The 19,317-nt window shown below is 39.3% G+C and overlaps 1 protein-coding gene across 1 annotated transcript in view; it reads right to left on the bottom strand.

Annotated features, from left to right (window-relative positions):
* Positions 1–1,336: 1,336 nt before the first annotated feature.
* NES (nestin) overlaps positions 1,337–19,317 on the bottom strand; it is a 69,913-nt gene continuing 51,932 nt past the window's right edge. The window contains exons 3-4 of the mRNA XM_086947319.1: positions 14,349–14,422; positions 1,337–9,530 (exon numbers count right to left, since the gene is read on the bottom strand). Coding sequence (XP_086803445.1) covers positions 3,205–9,530; positions 14,349–14,422 — 6,400 coding nt within the window. The 3' untranslated portion in view covers positions 1,337–3,204. The remainder of the gene's footprint in view (positions 9,531–14,348; positions 14,423–19,317) is intronic.

Below are 19,317 nucleotides of genomic sequence, written 5' to 3'. Positions count from 1 at the left end.
AAGGCCAAACTGGAAACCCAAACCAGCCCTGGCCAAAATATTCGAACCAGACCCACAATGCTGGAGGTGGTGCCTAGACTGGTACGTGTTGGCTTTCACCGGATCATGTCAGTCCATCCAGCTCTGAATGCCCTACATTTCAGCCTACCAGGAAAATGCTGGTGTGGCAGAATGGCACATTCAACCCTGCAAACCCCCCTTATATTGCTGCCCGTCACTTAGCCATCTTTTGCCTCTTTCTGCCCTTTGCTATCATGACCAACAATTTGCGCAAGCATCCGCTTAAAAAAAATAACAACGTACTTTCTTTGCATTTTACCCGAAGCTGTGACCGGTCTCGTGTGTTTAATCGCTCTATAATCCATCGCTACTCATTTATTTTGTTGTTGTTGCAGTTTTATATAGCGCAAACTCGACCTGAAGGTATCAGAGCGCTTTATATGAGCACCAGTTGCATTACAGACGGACACATTCATTTTAAGCACAGGGAGATTAAGTGATTTGCCCAGAATCGAAGGATGTTTGAGCCTCCCGCCTGACTTGAACCTGCTTTCCCAGCTTCAAAGTCAGCCACCCTAGCCGTTAAGCAACATCCTCATTCATGTTAGGTATATGATAACATTCATGTAAAATCTATTTAAGAACTTTAATGTTTCTTGGAAAATGTTGCATCTGTCAGTAATGCAAAAACAAAATGCCCAAGGCAGATCAAACACATTCTAAATGATCGGTAAATCTAAAAGTTGGATGCAAAAAAGGGAAAGCATTGGCAGACACAAGTATATATTAAGAATTATTACCTTTTTGAAAAAATAAAGGTGTTTTATAAAGGGAACTTCACTGGATTTTATTCAATAAAAGCTCTAGGTCACTGACTAACCTGGCTAGCAATTTTGGAAGAGTAGCTATCTGTGTTTGATCACCTGCGTGATGGTAGAGCATACACAGCTCATTATATGATATGTTGTGTAGCGGTATTTACCAGCATTCTATCAATTTAGAGTATCTCCTAAATTGATGAAGGACCATCAAAGTTAGCATTTGTAAGTATTTTATTATAAGTCATAGTAGTGAGGCTAAAAAAGAAAAGGGAGAGGGAGCAAAATAAGTCTGCCAACTGCTAGGAATGGTCTGACTCACCAGAAATGATCTGCGGACCATCTATGGAAAAGCATTGCTTTAAATTTATCACCTCAATCAATACTCATCCACATACATGAGTATTTAATTTTCAATTTTTTCACAAAGCCATTATTCCCATCAAAAGTGTTACTTTTTTTGTTTTAAATGGATGTTGATCACTTTCAAGACAGAAGAGTAAAAAAACAAAGAAATGTGAAGCACAAAATGTTGATTGATTTAATATTCTATAATCAAGGCACAGAATAAGCAGATCACTGTATATGCTCTGACTAGGTCTTTGTCAGTCATAAGGCCAGGAGAATGTAGCATTCCACAATATGGTGAAGATGTGGTTGGAATCAAAGAAATGTTTCTGCAAAATGAGCATTGCAAGAGTGCAGTTGTGTCCATAATTTGTCCACATAGGCGTGAGCCAACAGGATTTTCAGGATAATCACTGTCTATGCAGCCATTTACCATTTGGATGATTCATTCCATGTAAATACACCTGATGCTGATATCTTGAATATCTAACATTACTACAGGCCTTGTGGATAAAAACTGGATATCCTCATATAAACAGTAATCACCACAAATGCGCATGGGCCCATTAGTCTTTGGAATAAGCACTGTATGTCATTCTGGCAAACTTCCTGTTGCCACTATTACCAGTCCATGAACTAAAAATGACCAAACAGATTTATATCCATGATTAAGATGCAATAAATAAAATAAGTAGTTTCCAAATTTTGCAGCAAACCATTGGTTTCAATGAAGAAGTGTAGAGTTGTTCTCAAAGCAGGAAACGCCCAGGCAGCTTATAAATACTTCAGTGTTGATACATTAAACAGAGTTTGGTAGAACGTTCACTCTATTCTGTGAAAGAAGGTTGGTGAAGCAAGAAAATCAGTGTGCAACATTATATCATAGCTTTCTTCAAACAGAAAAATGAGCTACGAAAACATAATGTACAATTATGCTCAGATTTTGCATTTCTCGTACTGGAATTAAAAACAAAAATGCGTAAGTTATAAGAAAGACAAAAAACTCATGAAACTGACACAGGAATATTATAATCAATAGTGAAAGAATAAAAAAGATTTATCATTGTAAAATTGAAATAACATTTCCATAAAAAATAAATAAACATCAAATAAACATAACCCTGCAATATCACCATGATATTTCAATAAATCACAGGGATCTGAACTATTATTTTGAATTGATCTTTTAGTTTTGATCCAATAAAAGATGTTAGTCAAGACATTCAAATAAAAAATAGCAACTGCAGTACCGTCAAAATTATGGGTGTCTCTCTAGAAATTATAGTTTTTATGTGAAAGTAAGCGGCAAGCAAAAGAAATAAGATGGAGTTTGTTCCGTTGACGATAAAAACATATCACATAATGACAAATGATGTAGGGAGACCATTGACTGTTTAGGTCTCTGATTCAGAAGGTTTAATTTAGAGTGTATTAATCTGGAAAGGTTCAGACCCATCTTAAACGTCATTGAAACAATCAATCAGATTTCAAAAAATCTTCTAGATTTGGATCGTATTTAATATTTGGAATTATTTCTAAAGATGTCTATACCTATGATTCACATTTCTAATCCCCTAATGTTTTCTTTCCTCCTCCATTATGAATCTTTCTTTCTTTTCCAGAACCCAAAGTGGATCACCGTTTCACTGATGTTTTCTTTCTGGATCCTGTTTCTTTTTGATTGCTAGTGCAAATTCATTTTATGTCAAACAGGATAAGTGTGAATGTTTTTCATGAGCAAATACAGATTCCAAGTATTAGTTATTTTATCAGTTTACAAAATATCTCTCTTTCACTCAACAAAAAATGGACTCAATGTTCACATCTGTATAAGTTGATTGAATGAGGTGCAAATTTCTTGGTTAAAAATGAATGTTGAAAACTGATAAAAAAGATAGTTTTCTCTAGTATGTAAATATTTGGACTGTATTTCAGATTGTCATTACACTCAGTGAATGTTGGATTGATTATTCAAGGAATAATATTGTGTCCTTTATCTTACCCACATATCAAAATGCAGTATGATTGGATGAACGTTTTAATCGTCATCTGAAGACCATGCTTCAACATTATGTTTTAAACCTTTTACATCTGATATTTTTTCAAATGTGTCTTTTTGTTGCTGATCTGCTGCTATGTGAAGCTGTCCATCCTCAAAAGATAGCGTGTTGGAGATGGTTTGAAAAAAGTCATCCATGTCCTTCTCTTTAGCGGAATTGGCATTTCCATTTCGATCTTCTACAGGCGTTGGACCTTCCTCTGAGGACATCATGTGTTCCTCTTTCAGTCTTGCATTTTCTTTTTCATTTGATGGTCCAAGTAGTTGCTGAAAAAGACTCTGGCTCATAGCTGACTTGGAAAAGGAAATCTCCTTTTCATCAGATTCCTGTATTAACTTGTTCTGCTCTAATAAGTCACTGTCAGGTTGAATTTGTATGCCACTTTCAATGTTTTCTTCACTTTCTTGATTAATGAAGTCTACGTCTTGACAATCATCTATGCTCGAGTGGCCATTTTGCATTTCTCTCTTAATCTCCGGTAGGTCATTTATGTCGGTCACACTGAATAATCCGTTGGAATCATTACTGCTTTCTTCCAAGAAGGGAGATTTTTCCATGAAACGTAAGGGGTTCAACAAGAAGTGTTCAGGATTTATGGGAAACAACTCTTTCATTTGATCTCTCATGGGTTCATCACTTACAACATATGGTGAGCCAATGCTCTGCTCACTTGTTTCTGTGTGTGTCTCAGAAGACCAGTCTTCAGCTTGTGATGGATGTTCAACATGTTTAGGGAGGTCTGCAATGTCAGCAACATATTGTATTTCTTCTTGGGTGGATATCACTTGTTCTGGCTCCTTCATTGGCACAGAGTCTTCCCCGAATCCATATTCTAGTGAGTCTGTCAAGGCATGCACTGCTAGGCTCTCATTAGTTTCACAAGCAACTCTTTCTATTTCTGAGCCACAGCTACTAAGGACTTCATCCTCAGAACCGTATGCTGCTTTTGTCACATTTGGGGATTCTTCGTCAGAGGAAACAGAGTCGTCACTCTCTATATTTCTAATTTCTGGATTTTGGCTGAAACCAAGGGGTTGGTCATCTTCTAAACTTCTGATCTCCTCAGTGAAACACATAGAAATGTCCTTGGAATCTACAGTTGCAACACTACTAGCATTGCTAAGTCCAAGCTCGCTCCCAGTCACACCTTCTAAGACATATAAAGAATCTGAGGGGAGGATGGTATTTTCTTCAGAGTTTGGGATACATTCTGCATCCTCATAATCAAACCTTTGTTTGTATATGTCTCTCATTTCACTTGCTTCAATTACTTGTTCAATACGTTCATGTGATTCAAATTCACTTCCTTCAATAACTTGCTTGTCTTCTTCTTGTGATACATCCTCACTCTCGATAGTTATTTTTTGGGTGTTTTCAAGTGATCCTTGTTCACTTTTTTCAATTACTTTGTGGACATGTTCTTTTAGTTCATCTTCACTTCCTTCAATAACTTGCTGTTCATTTTCTTGTGACTCATCCTCGCTTTTGTTAGTTACTTGTTGGACATGTTCAAGTGATTCAAGTTCATTTTCTTCAATCAACTGTTCAACATGCTTATGTGATTCAAATTCCCTTCCTTCATTAAATTGTTGATCATGTTCACCCGAATCTTCCTTGCTCTCTTTAGTTATTTGTTGAATTGCGTCATTTAATACCTGTTCACTTCCTTCAATTACTTGCTCGATGTATACATGTGATTCATCCTCACTGTCTTTAAATACTTGATTGATATGTTCAGGTGGTCCATCTTCACTTTCTTTAATTACATGCTCAACATGGTCATAGGATTCAACTTTACTTTCTTCAATTACTTTTTTAATATGGTCATGTGGTTCAAATTCATTTTCATTAATTGCTTTGTTAATTTCTTCATCTAATTGAGCTTGAGTCACCTCTTTAATTACCTGTTCAACGTGTTCATGTGATTCCAAATCTACATTCTCAACCTGATGATCATCCTGTTCTGATGGTGTGAATTCATTTATTGGTGTTTGAGTTAAAGGTTCTGTATCCTCTCTGTCATCACTTTCAAACTTTTCTTGGTACTTTCTTGGTTCTACGCTTTCTACAATGGCAATTTCAGATGCTACAGCGATATCATCAAGACTTTCTTCTTCTTGCTTTGACATTGCAACTGAACTTGTTATCATTTCTAATCCAAACTCTTCAGTTTCTGTTTCACTACTTTTAAAAGTTTCCTGGTCTGTAGCTTCCATCTCATTGTCTATAACAGCATGACATCCTTCATTGACCTCTTTGGCATTCTCAAGTGATTCAATAACTACACCTTCAGCATTCCCCTTAGATGACTCCAATAATGTGTTCGCATTTAAAGATATTTCCGATGTAAGTTTTTCATGCTCTGTTTCTTCAGAGTAAAGGCTGTCTTGTACCTCTGTCAGATTAACTTTTTTAAGAGATTCACTTTCTTCACTTATGTCTTCATCTTCCTCATTTGGTTCAATAGCTACATTCTCAAAGTGTTTAACATCCTGGTTTGATATTGTACCTATATGTGATGGTGAGTCTCGTTCCATTTGTTCCTCGCATTCAAATTGTTGCTGATCCACTTTGTTCATATCTTGCGTTGTTAGGGTTTCACTTTTATCATATTCTTCAACTAAATGCTCAGGTAAATCATCAGCTAGGTCCTCAAAGTACTCCTCACTCTGCTTTGTTTCAGTGACAGCAAGTCCTGATTCAAGGACTTGTGTCTTTGCTTCACCATATCCAAACTTTTCTTGATGCATCTCCTCCATTTCGCTAACTAGGATAGCTTCACTTTCTTCCATTGCCTCTTTAGCATAAGTCAGTGATTCTGCAGCTACTTCTTCAAAGTGCTCCTCAACTTGCTTTAACATTGTGTCTGCTTTTGTAGGGGATTCGGTGTTATAAGTAGTTATTTCTGTAGGCTCACATTCATCCAATATTTCTTGGTCATTTTGAACTTGTGCTGAGAGAGCACTTTCCTGAAAATCATCTATCAACTCTTTGTCTTCTGAATCAATAACTTGTTGGTTGTAAATAGTCAACATACTTGCTTCTAGACTTTCTAAACTTTTCTCCAAAAGAATGTCCACCTTCTGTGTGTCATTTTCTGTTTCTATGGTTGTTTGGTTTAAGTTGGCCTCTTCTGACTGTGGCGTGCCTGTCAAGGAAAATGAAAGCTCGTTTTCAGATGGAACGCATTTGATGCTAGTTTCTTCATCATGGCAAGCATCTCCTTCTTTGTGAATGTGTGACAATACTTCTGGGAAATCCTGTACATCCAAATTCAGGATCCTCGTTTCATCAACTTGATTGGGAGCTGGTGTAGTTTCTGGTAACGGTTCCTCCAAACCATATAATTTGTCATTTTCTATTTTGTTTGTGTCTACGTTGCATGTTTCACTTTGGGACAAATCCTGTAAAAACACATTCTGTGAGTCAACTGAATTGTCTGAATATTGAGTATGCAAGTGATAAGCTTCTGGTTCACTGTTAAACCTTTCCAACATTTCCTGTTCTTCATCAGGCTCCTGCTGTTCAACACCATGGCCTCCAACCTCATGAGGATCAGGGTAGACTCTTGTCTCATCCTCAAAGACACTGTGATTTGAGATTTCTTCAGATTCAGTGGCAAATATATGTGCTTCTTCATTCTGCTCTTCACCTGTACCCAAAGATTGATCTGGTGCAACTTGGTCTTTGTTAAAGTCCATATCTTGCCCACTCAAATCCATTGCCTGGTCCACATTCAAGAAATCTGTTTTCTTTTCAACTTGAGGCAATGTTTCTAAAGATTCCTGTGTCTCTAAATCTAGCACTTCTGTATCTTCATCGTAGGTGGGCAGCGGTGTAGTGTCTTCTATGGTATCCTCCAACAGACATTCTTTGTTCTCCGCACCTAATTTGTATATATCACTTGTTTCACTATCAAATATTTTCTGTGATATCTCATGCTCTGTGTCAATATAATCTCCAGAAGATGTACATTCACTTTGTGTTTGATATACCCCAGGTGACTTCTCCCAGCTTTCTAACCTTATTTGTTCTTCTGCTGTCTCCAGGCCTTCACTACCTGAGGGAAGTTCTTCGATCTGCTCATCGAAAGGTTCAGCAATTGCGCCATCTCTGGTTTCGCTGTATGATGTTTCTTGACATAGTAGGTTTCTGTCTTCCAGTTCCAATTCATTTGTATCCAATAATTTATCTGATGCATCTTTTTGAACAAGAGCGTTTTCAAATTTCATGTCTTGGCTGAGTGGGCTCTGCTCATTTGGATTTTGAATCTTTAAGTCTGCTTCATCGTTTGTGGTAAGGTCAGGCAGATCCGAATCTAATCTGCTTTCCAAATCAGCAATACATTCTTTCATTTCAGTACTTGCAATAATGTCATCGCTCCCTGTTGGTCCTTCAGATATATCATCATTAAGAGTTTCTGTCATGAAATGCTCTGGTTCACTTTCAATCTTGCTGGTGAAGTTGCTTTCTTTCGGGTAGGACTCTCCTTGACTGATAAATTCGTCTTCTTGTTCCACCCCCATGGCTGGCAGGAAAGAGATACTTTCCTTGACTTCCAGATCCTCAAGACTGATATTATCCTGCTCAAAAGTACTTTTGATCACAACTTCAGTTTCTTTTTCTAAATCACTCACTCTTGCATTTAGGTTCTCTTCTTGCATAGCATTTTCAGTTGCTGTAAGGGTTTCGTGCTTCCACAAACCATGCTCACTGTCTCTGGTCACCTCCGCTTCAGTTCCACATTCACCCATGTCTGTGTTTTCAATTTGTGCAACATTTTCTTTCAAAGCTAAATTCTCATTAACTCTCACACTAAGAATCTCATACTCTGTAACCATGTCCATCCCTTCATCATTTTCTTGATCTTCAGTCAAGTCTTCTGTATCAGTTACCATGTCTTCCTCTCTTTCTCCATGCTCAAACATTAGCTGGTCTGCCACTTGCCCCTGGGTGTCACTAGGAATGATTTCTGTAAGTTCTGCATCTTCAGTAGATAGTGATTCAGTCTTAAAAAACATACTCTCCTGTACATCAGACACAACGTCGTAATCTTCTGTGTCCTCTGCGGCACTGGCAAGGTCTCGCAGGTTCTCCTCCTCAGTCATTTGTAAAATTCTTGTTTCTGTAGCCATGGTATCTGGTCCTACACTATCAAATTCTTCAGCTTTATGGGTTGGCTGATCAAAAAGGTTTTGCTGAATAGTCATGTTAATATCCTCACTATTTTCTTGGGTCGGTGATCGCAATAGTTCCTCCTCATGCATTTCTTCTTCCGCACAAGGGATTTTGACTGTACTTGGAATGTCAGAGGCTTGGATCTCTCCCCCTAATCTCAGTTCATCCAGATCATCCTCTGTACCTATAAAAAGAGTACTTGTGACATCAGTCTGCTTCACAGTGTCTTTATCATCAGTTACTTCTTCTAGATATAGTGCTTGCTCAGAGGACAGATAAATCGGGGCTTTGTTCTCTACCTCTTCACAAGGTTCAGATGTCTCCTCTTTTTCCTCTTCCTTTATTCGGGTATCCATGTGGGGAGGCCCATGACTATCAGATTCCAATGGATGAGAGTCAACAGAAGGGATGTCGAAAGTGGCACCCATGGCTTTTAGAAGACTGGGTTCAGTTTTATTCACGTATATTTTACCTGCATCAATATCTGCAACTTCAATTTTTTCTTCTGTCTCTTCTAATGTTTCTGTAAGTAACTCATGTGTGAAGTCTAGTTCTGAGATTGTAGGTTCTTCATTTTTGTGATGTTCCTCAGCAATTAAATCATTATCTGTTTGTTTCTTATGTAGTTCCTCTCTGACTATCTCCTCTGATTCTTTCTTATCAAGTATTTTCTCATTGTCCTGTTCCTTTCTCTTGATATCGGAATCGGAAACTTTATTGGTGTGTACGGAGATGTCAGACTTCAGTTCTTCAGAAGGACGGTCAATGGATTTAGATAAACCTGATGATATTGATTTTGACAAAGTTTCCACTTTGATGTCTTCAGAAGGCTTAATGTTTCTCAGTTTGGACTCTGTTGGAAGCTTTGCGGGACCAGCAGCATTGGTATATGAGAGGTTTTGAGACTGGACAAGGTTGCCTCTTGGAACCTCAACACTGATCGGATGTGGGCTTTTTGATAGTGTGGTCTTTTTCACATTTAAGAAACTGGACTTATTCTTCTGTAGGAATGCTTTATTTTCACTGTGTAGCACTGGTGAGCTGTACCGTGAATCCCTGGCGGTATATTTCCGGACATCAGGGGTCATTTCAAGGAATGGACTGCTACTATAATCCGATTTGGAATCTGAAAAACAAAATGTATAATGAAACAGTGTTTGTACTGAACTTCTAAATCACATTTCATTGTCACATGCTTCCCATTTTACTGAAAATCACAAAACAAACAACTGGAGACACTACAACAGTATCAGCTTGTCACTTTTGGCAAATTCAGAGCACTGTGAGGCAATGGCAAGTGTGGCATAGATTGCTGAAGCGAATATTGAGGAAACAAAAAAGCAGAGAGGAAGATATGAAAGTAAATATGAAGGCAGCTGGGACAGGGCAAAAGTGGAAATATGAAGAAAGAGAAACAGTGTGTGATGAAGAAGCACAAGGGGTAAATGGAAATTGAGGTTATGAGAATGGTTTGAGAAGGTCGCAGAAAGCTGAGGAATGCAAGGAAATGGAGAAGTTTGGGTAGCCGGAGAATGTAAGTAAGGAAGAAGTATAACATAAGAGTCAGCATGTGGGGAAAGAGAAGGAAATGTGGGGAAAGAGAAGGAAATGTGTTGAAAGTAGAATAACTATCTATATGTAAAGAAATATAAGGGAGCGGCCTCGGGTGGAAGATTCAAAATTATTTTAATGTCAAGAAAAGCAGAAATAATAGGAAATAAAGGATAAATGCAAGTACAATTTGGGAGAAGCAGTTAAGAGAATACACAGAATTTATGCTAATATTGTGGTGAGTGGGTGGAAAGGATTTGGTGCAGGGAGGGGAGTATGCATTAGGTGAACAGTTGTAAGTCAGAATATCTTAAACAGGAGAAAGGGAAGCACAAATTGGGAAAGGAAACTAAGGGACTATACAAATGTTATGCTAATGTAATAGGGAGAGTGGTTGGAGAACATACAGTGAACGAATTGAAGTACAAATTAAAGAACAGTTCAACGTTGGAATATCTTTATCAATATTGTTGACAGAAATATCACTCAATTTAGTGTAATTTTTCTCTAAGTAGCTACAATAGGGTGATATTTTTGGAAATTATACTAAGGCCATCATATTTTTGTTAGATTATGTTTTGGTTGTGATATTATGTATGGCCCCACACTTAGGAGTGTAAGATGAAAATAAAATGGGGCAAAATGTGTTAGACTAGGAGAGTAGGACATGGCATGGTGAGAATAGAAATAAAGAAGGCAAGTGAAACATAAGTTGGAATACACAGAATATGCAGAAAAGTTTACAGATAACAGAATCTTTCCTTAAAGCACCAGATACATTGCTGATGATAGTCTCCAATATAAATGAATATGTAGAAAAATGTTAAATACATTTCGAGGAAGCTTAACTTCCAAAGGGGTTTGCAGCCTTTTCATAAACTACTAGCGTAAACTACTGGCCTCCTTGAATGCACCACATCTTACTAGGAAGAGCAAAAGGGAGGATATTGAAACTCCCTTAAGTGAATATAAAATATTGTTTCACCATGAAACAAGACAATGGGCCTCATTATGATGTCGGTGAATCTGCATCCTCCGGGCCGGCGGAAGCCACCGCCGGCCCGGAGAATGCGGATTCACCGTCGCAGCCACAGGAAACACCCACTGCCAGATTAGGATGGCGGTGGGATGGTCGTGGGAACAGCGGTGGACGGCAGGTCCGTACGCCACAGATTCGCGGGTTGATGGGCGCTATTTGGTGGCCAAATTAGGATGTGTGTTGGAACATGCTTTTCCGCGGCGGCTTTTCCGCCGTGGAAAAGCATGTGGAACGTTGCTCCTGGGGGGCCCTTGCGGGCCCCCAGGGTGAAGGGGGGTGGGTGTGCACATGGGGGGTCCCTATGGTACCCCCCAGCATTTACATTCACAAAGCGGCAGGCACCGCGCGGTGCCTGCCGCTTTGTGCATGTAAATGTAAAACATGCATTTTTAACCTTGCAGTGGGTGCTGCTTCAAGCAGCACCCGCCGCAAGGTTAAAGATACAGGATGTGACCGCCAGGGTGGCGGTCACATCCTAATTGCACCGGAGGGACCGCCGCTGCCCCAGCGGACGGTCCCTCCACCTCAGGGATGACGGACGGACGCAAGTCCGTCCGCCATCCTAATAACCCCCTAAGTTTGTTGCTTGCCCTCAATGAATTATCTGTCTTTACAAGGTTGAAAACAACCGTGGTGGACATTCACCCATCAGCAGGAGTTTGTACTCTTAGTTCCAGAACTAAAACACATCTTCATTGGGTAGCAGGACCCAAAGACTGTGATAGTATTGACTGAGAAGGCAGTAAAGGGAGCACAAAGGTATGGCGCCTTCTTGATGGGTCTACATCACAGAGAATAAGGGCCCTCTTGGGTCTGTCATTAGCTTTCCTGAAGGACACTTGATAAATATAAGACAAATTTCCAGAAACATTCCTGTGAAAGTTTCAATGTCAAGTTCCTCTACTCATTCAAGAATCAGGAATCATTAGCAGTTGTTTTTCTCTATGAAGCCATAGGAGGTGAAAACAGTGAGCGCTATGAATATTATTCAATAGTATTACAAGGCTTGGTTACGCAAATAAACATTTTCCAAAAGATAGACTTGCATGATGTACTTTTAGAGACTGCAAAAATCAATTTCCTGATCAATCACATTTGTGTATTTGTGAAAGATCTCCAATGATGTGAGAACTTTTGAGGGCCTTCCAATGGACGGAAGTGTTCACCTCCGCGTAATGAGCGGAGTTCATGCGGGGTCCATAGGACAAGTGAATTGAAGACAAAAAGAAGACTGAATAAGTGAACAAACTGCTGAAGAAGCAGCCGTCTCAAGAAGAATAAGGACAGTTAAGTAGCGTAGTTTTAAAGCCTGGACTTTTTCTCAAGAGGATGTCAGAGCACAAAACCTGTTGTCGATCCCATCCATGGAGATAGAGCGACTTTAGAAGGCCCTCATTGATGCGAACTGCAGTGTCAGCAAATGAGCCGAAACATGTTGCGTGCACCATGAAGAACAAAGGATCCAAACACCCTTTTTTACTATAAAAATGTAAAGAAAAAAATGTAACGTTTAATCTGAAAAAAACAAGGCTGGCAAAACATGGGGCGTGGAAGTCGATGGTCGAGGTACATAGGAAAGGCGATACCACGCCTAGTCTCAGATGGCATCTAGCCTTTATTCAACATGTATTCGATATAGGAGGAGTGGTCCCAGTATCAGATTCCCTTTACGTGGTGCTCTCTATAGATTAATTTAAAAAGACTCGTACCCACTAGATTTGGATTTTCTTCAGCTAATGGCTATTGTGTAAGAGCATTAAATATGATTAATAGGAATATTATATTTGTTAAGGTTACTGCATCTGCACCATGAAAGGTTCAGAGTTGGTGGAGGCAGAAGGGCCTTATTGTAGGATGGATGAATGATTTGGAGAATTATGGCTTTCATATAGATATGAAATCAGGGGTAGGCCATTCAGCCCACCCAGGGGCATGCACGGCGAACAGATTTGGCTGAGACAGCTCAAAGTCCAGTCACTGGATGGAAACTGCACTAACATAGCGCCTGCTTGAGTGCTGATCTATTGTGAAATACTCCATTGACCAATTTCTGACTATACCATTTTTGTATGAACATTTTCACCAAATTGATGAAATACAAATGTTGGTGAACCTCTATGGTCACTTAGGTGTTAGAAACTGCTAGGAAATCCATCTGCATAGTGACTTCCAAAGATGTTTAAATTGTTACTTACAACTTTTGAGCCCACTGAAGACATGACTCCTTTTAGAAAGAGATTCCGGCTTATTCCATTTTATGTAAGGGACATCCATAAGACAGAAATAACGCAGTTCAGAGGTAGCGTTAACCTACTTTTTTGACTTAGTTATGCTTTCCTACGTTGATTTCTTCGACTGAAGAACGTTCTCCCATGATTTAATTAAGTATTTCGAAATGGTCTGTTTTTTGTGCACCTTCCAGTCGCAGTGGTAGAGGGGCGTGTAAGGTTCACATCCCAAAATGGAGCCAGCATTTTGCATGCATGTCAAGGTATGCGTTCACAGGGAGAGGGTTTAGAGAGCATGAGAAATACTTTAGCTCTGGAAAGCCACTGGGGCAAGCTTTCTTCTTTATCTTCCCCTGTTCCCTATATTTGCATACATGGGTGAGATCATACATTTTGAGATTGGTGTGTGTCTCAGTTAGTTTATCCTAGACCGAAATGCTCTCCAAAATGTCACGTCCAATAGTTCTCACAGGGAGCAACCGCCTTTGTTGAACCACCTGGAACAAAAACATCTTAATAATTCCCAATCTACCTAAGCCAGGTTTTCATAATTTCATTTTGTATATTACATAAGTGTCCCTGGTGCTTGCTGGGTAATGCACTGGCAGCTGAATCTTGAGGTCTATGTTTTATTCTACTTTCCACTATTGACCATTGTGCCTCAGTGTCCTTGATTTATCCTTAAATTGTACAACTGATCGTGCTATCAATGCACTAAACACTGGGATAAAACTCTACACAAATAATATTTTAGGTAATGTTTTTGGCAACAGCACTAAAATGGCTACACCTAGAATATGTCACATAAACCTCTTGCAAATTATTTGGGTGATTACAAGTGGTCCACACAGGTAGAACACCGCCGACCATTAATATTCCCCACTGCCCTGTAGGAATCTTTAAGCTTTCAGAGCAACCGTTCACATGCAACAGAATTCTCCATCTAAAATAACCTTTTGTGAGGGGTTTCCCCTCTTTTAAAAATATGTGTACTCGCACTATTTCTATTTTTTAGTTGCAAACTTGGAAAGAATCTGGAAATTACTAATTGACAACAAAATTCACAAATCAGAGAAAGAAATTCATCAGATACAGCCTCTTCATCAAGAACAGGGGGTCATCTTACCTCTGAAGGGAGAGGCCTGTTTGCTGTCGCTGAAGGGCATTAGCAGCCTGGTGCTCTCAGCTTCCAGAAGTGTCCTGTGAGACAGAAACAGGGGAAGGATTAGGAAGGACAGAGGAGAAAGTGCATCTTCCTTCTTTGATCATGCCTATTCTCAAATCTCAGCAAGTCAGTCAACACTCTACAGTTGTAATTTATTTTCCACTTTGCTGTCAGATGAATGCATTTGGTGAAACCATTTTTTGTAGGATAAGAGACCTCTTTAGCACTTAATTAACTGCTTGAATTCAGCTGTAAAGAAAATAAATGTGGAATTTCTCAGAGATGCTCTTTCAGCAGAAAGATACGATTAGCGGAAGTGACAACCATCAGATTCTATGACTACCTGATGGCATCAGGGACAACTCCTTGCATGACGTTTGACATGGGGGACAACATGTGACATCCAGGAGCCTGGAACCCTGATGACATCACGACAAATGACACAACTGAAGTCGATGAGAAATCCTACATTGAGAATAACATTGACATGATAACAACAAAGCTTCATGTCAACTACAGTTTATTTTGGTTACCGACCGTTCTTGTACGATGATATTGCCATTATATCATGGATCTGCTTTCACATGTCAAGAGCTTTGCCGTTCCACAACAGGACGGAAGCCATCTTATACCCAGATAATGCCTGCATATGCTTGGGCGCGCTTATTTTACTAAACTAGGTCAGTGGTCGCCCCATCCTACCTTTGACCTATTGACATATTATGCAAGGATTAAGATCACTTTAAGGCATGTGTGCTACAATTATTTGCCAAGGTGTCATGTCTCATCAGTGCAAATACTCCATGGGATAAGCATGTTAGAATGATAGGTCTGATGGTCTCTGCCATTTTGTACCAAGGTGCAGAAATGATGTGGTACCCGGGCTAGTGTTGTCATCTGCCTCCGCCTGACCCACTTGTGTTATTAGGGTTTCCAGTTTGGTGGCAAGAAAGACTAGGGCCTGACCAGACCGGTTGAGAGCAAGAAGTCTTGACTCTCTGGATTTCTACCTTCTGTCCGGTGAAAGAATGGTAAAGATGTATGGGCAGATGAAAAACCTTTATTGCTTGTCTCCCAGCAGAACTGGAGGCTATGAGTGAGAGGAACATAACGCAAATATTTCTAACCTACATACCCCTCAGGAGCGGCCCATGCAGGTAACAGCAGTGGGGCGGGTGGGGGATTCGACATACGATGACAAGGGAATTTTTTTAATTTCTTTATTTTTCCCACGTTGTCTTATGTCGAATTCCCCCCCTACCCCGCCCCACCGCTCTTACCTGCACATGCCACTCCTGATAGACCTACATTCATGGCTCTTCATTGGCTGCAGATGCTTCTCAGCAGCAAACCACTGAAAATTGTGCGATTACAAAAAAGGAATAAACAATTGAAGATATCAGATGATTATTAAATACCCCCAGCTACCCTCTCCAGCATCACCTCCCCTTTAAGAAAAAGTCCCAGGGGTAGCCACAAAAATAGCAAAAGCAGTCCCAAAGATTGCAATTGAAACCTCAAGGAGCCTCCATTTGATGTTTATTTATCTTGCTGCTTGTAAGAGGCTCATGTGAACATTAGCTCCTCCCCCCCAAAAAATGTCCTGGCTGCAATCTTGCATTAGTATTGACTATTGCCTTTTACATATTTCACATAATTTCGTTTTTTTATGATCTTAATGTACTTTTTGCATGTGGGAGACTGGTTTGAATAGCAGCTATGTCAAGTTGTATACACAAGTTTATTCAATTTTGTCTACCATACAATGTTGGTAATTGACCAGATTGCAAATATGCATATATAGACTTTTTAGAACGTGTAGTCAATTTTGTTGAGACTTGCTATGTGACATTACATAATTAATTGATCAGAGAACCATCCACAGTGCCTTCAATCTATTTGCTTGAGTTCTGTGTGAAAATCCATATCTCTTTAAACATATTTGGTTTTAGGAAGGGTTTTACTTCCAGCTGCTTACTGCCTTTTGCTATTAATGAAAAACACTACAAGGTATGTGCTTTTCTTAATACAAAAAAATCATATTACACAATTGTCTTATGCAGGTCAAATGATCAACACAATCTGAACGATCTTTAGTGAGCAGCTGAAAAAAAATGAATACTGCATACTAGGCCTGGGCGGTAAATTCCGTTCCAATGAAAGCGGAATTGCCAAAAATTGCGTGTTCGCAAGATATTTCTCTCCGAGCATGAAAACAGCGTTCGCGAATAGTAAAAAAGCATTGCGAACGGGCGTAACAAGCAATTCCGCGTCCTTGCGGAACTTTTGCGTGCCTGCAGCGATTATTTACCATTTCGCAAAGCTTTGCGTAGCGCGACTACGCAAATTCCGCCCACCCCTACTGCATACACGTAATATTAAACAAAACATATACCCAATTTTTATAGTGTTTCTAGTTTTCCATATGTAGCACATACACATGTATAAAGCAAGTCCTGTTTTCTATAATCAAGTTAAGCCAATGATGACTTAACACCTCCTGTATTCTGGGGTTTGCATCTCTTGTTTTCCTATGAAGCTCTGCCAGAAATGTTACATCAGATATCAAGAATCTTGATTCAATGAGAAAGATTAAAAACACACTTTAGCAGCATGTTGTAATACTTAATCAATATCATTAACTCCAAATGATTCCAGGTTGGAACTAACAAAAGACAAAATCCTGAGTTCTGTAGACAATGAGGGTAATATTGAACAAGCTTTCATAAGATGTTTTACTTTATTTAGAGATTGCTAGTAAAAGGGCATTCAGCTTAAATTCCTGAATGCCACATATGTCAAATTCATAGGCTTCCACTATTTTAAATGTGGGTCTACTGCTGAGTTTTTGGCATCAGAGCCCCAACTGGGTCCACTATCAGAAGCATCATGCTAGGTTCTCAACCACTGCTTGTCCACAATCTCTAACAGGTTTGTAAGATCTTTACGTGTTGAGGCAGGACTTCCAAAGCTGTTGGGAACATAAAATAAATAAAATGTCCCACATGTGTTAGAAAGCCCTGCCGGCACATAAGTGATATTCCTTTTTCGTTTTTCAGAAGAAAAAAACAGAAAATTCAGGCTTTATTTATGAAAAATTGCCAATAGGCAGCAATGTGACATTGCCGGGTGACCGAGGTACTCTCACACACTTGTTGAGAGCTCTTTCAATAACAATTCCCCACTCTTACAGCAGGGTATTTTCAAAAGAGTTTCCAGCTGAGCTCTAAATGAGACCCATAATTCAGTAGATGTGGAAATTGGTTATTGAGAAGGCAAAGCCAAAACAGACGTTGAGGATACTCATACCAATTTATCGGACATCACGGAACTCAAGAACCCGAAACAAGTGGCAAACATAATAGAAAAGAAGTTAGATAGCTACAAAGCAAAACTGGTGGCCTGCGTAAAACTAATGGAACATACCACTGAAGCTTATTATAAAGACATTACACTCTGCCTTAGAGCAATTAATTAATCAATTGCAGGATTAGTACATTTGGAGTGGGGATTGGGAATATCCTGTCCCAAACTTTTATCTGTGTCCTTCTTTAGATGCGTCACAGGTTCATTGGGTAGTTGAAGTCTGTGTATTTAATTTGTCCAGTGTTTGCAGGTGGTGGATATACCCGCACCTTTTTGGCAAACCAGGACTTATTATTTTTCACCAGACTTTAATCCAAAGCAAGATAGAAAGAAACAACATGGACAAAGGAGGTGACAAAGGGAGATAGCAAAACAGTGAAAAGGGAGAAAGCGGAGCTGAAAATTGATGTGCGAGAGCATGATAAAGAGTGGTGGTGGCAATAAGAGGCAAGAGATGGGATCCAGACGAGGGAACCTTTGTATTCACCAAGTACAGCATTTAGCCATGCTGGTGGTGGGTCCTAATATAAACATCTTTAAGATCATAATTTACTAAATTCCTTGAAATCCTGAGGTGACCATACTAATAGGATATACAGTTTGCAAGCCATGTGCACCCCAGCACCATCATTTTCACACCAATTGTGACACATGAAAACTAAGTATGGGGATCGAGTGTCAGTACTATCACTGCTTTGCATATCAGTACTCCTAATAATAATGCACTCGTAAGACTCTGGATATGAGCTGAGCCGACCCTATTTAAATAATTGCCATGCGTAGGCTTCCAAAATGAACTCACATGGAAATCTTTAGTCTTCCAACTAAGAGAACTGATCAAACGTTGTGACAGTGGAAATATGGAACTCGCTAGATTGAGAAGTATGTTTCATCAAGATTAAATTTACGGCACGAAGACCAAAATCGTGACAAATTCCTCTACTATAGGTTTCTGACCTGGTACCATTTTTCATTTAGTAGATCATGTCACAGGCTGAGTGCAGACAAGTTTTACTAAATTTTTAATCATGAGTCTCTACAACTCTTATGTCTTTTTTCTTTCTGATAGAGACGTCCATTTTTTTGACAAAATTTGAACTAATAGATTTCTGGCTTTTTCTATTATATTATTATTTTTCTTAATAATGTTAACAGATGCATTCCTACTGTTATTAGTGATAACATTATTAGTAATATTATGAAATCAGTTGAAATGTGAGAGCTGTGGTGTAAAAGAATGGTATCCTTTTTACTCTCATGACTAAATATATCTATATACTTCTTTATGCAGCTAATTATTGATAGATGCTTTTTGAATTAATATTGACATATTAAGAGGGGATGTGGCCTAACGGCTAGAGTGGTCAACCTCGGAGCTGGGGAAACGGGTTTGAGCCTCGGCAGGGACGCTCAACATCCTGTGATTCTGGGCAAATCACTTAGTCTCCCGATGCCTAACAAAAATTAATGTGTCCATCTGTAACACAATTGGTGCTCATGTAAAGCGCTTTGATACTTTCGGGTCTATTTGGCGCTATATAAAACATGAAGAAAAAAACATGTC

Source organism: Lissotriton vulgaris, chromosome 12 (genome assembly GCF_964263255.1).
Source record: "Lissotriton vulgaris chromosome 12, aLisVul1.2, whole genome shotgun sequence".
Lineage (NCBI taxonomy): Eukaryota > Metazoa > Chordata > Amphibia > Caudata > Salamandridae > Lissotriton > Lissotriton vulgaris.
The sequence above is the reverse complement of the archived record's forward strand: the minus strand, read 5'-3'. Positions and strand labels throughout refer to the sequence as shown.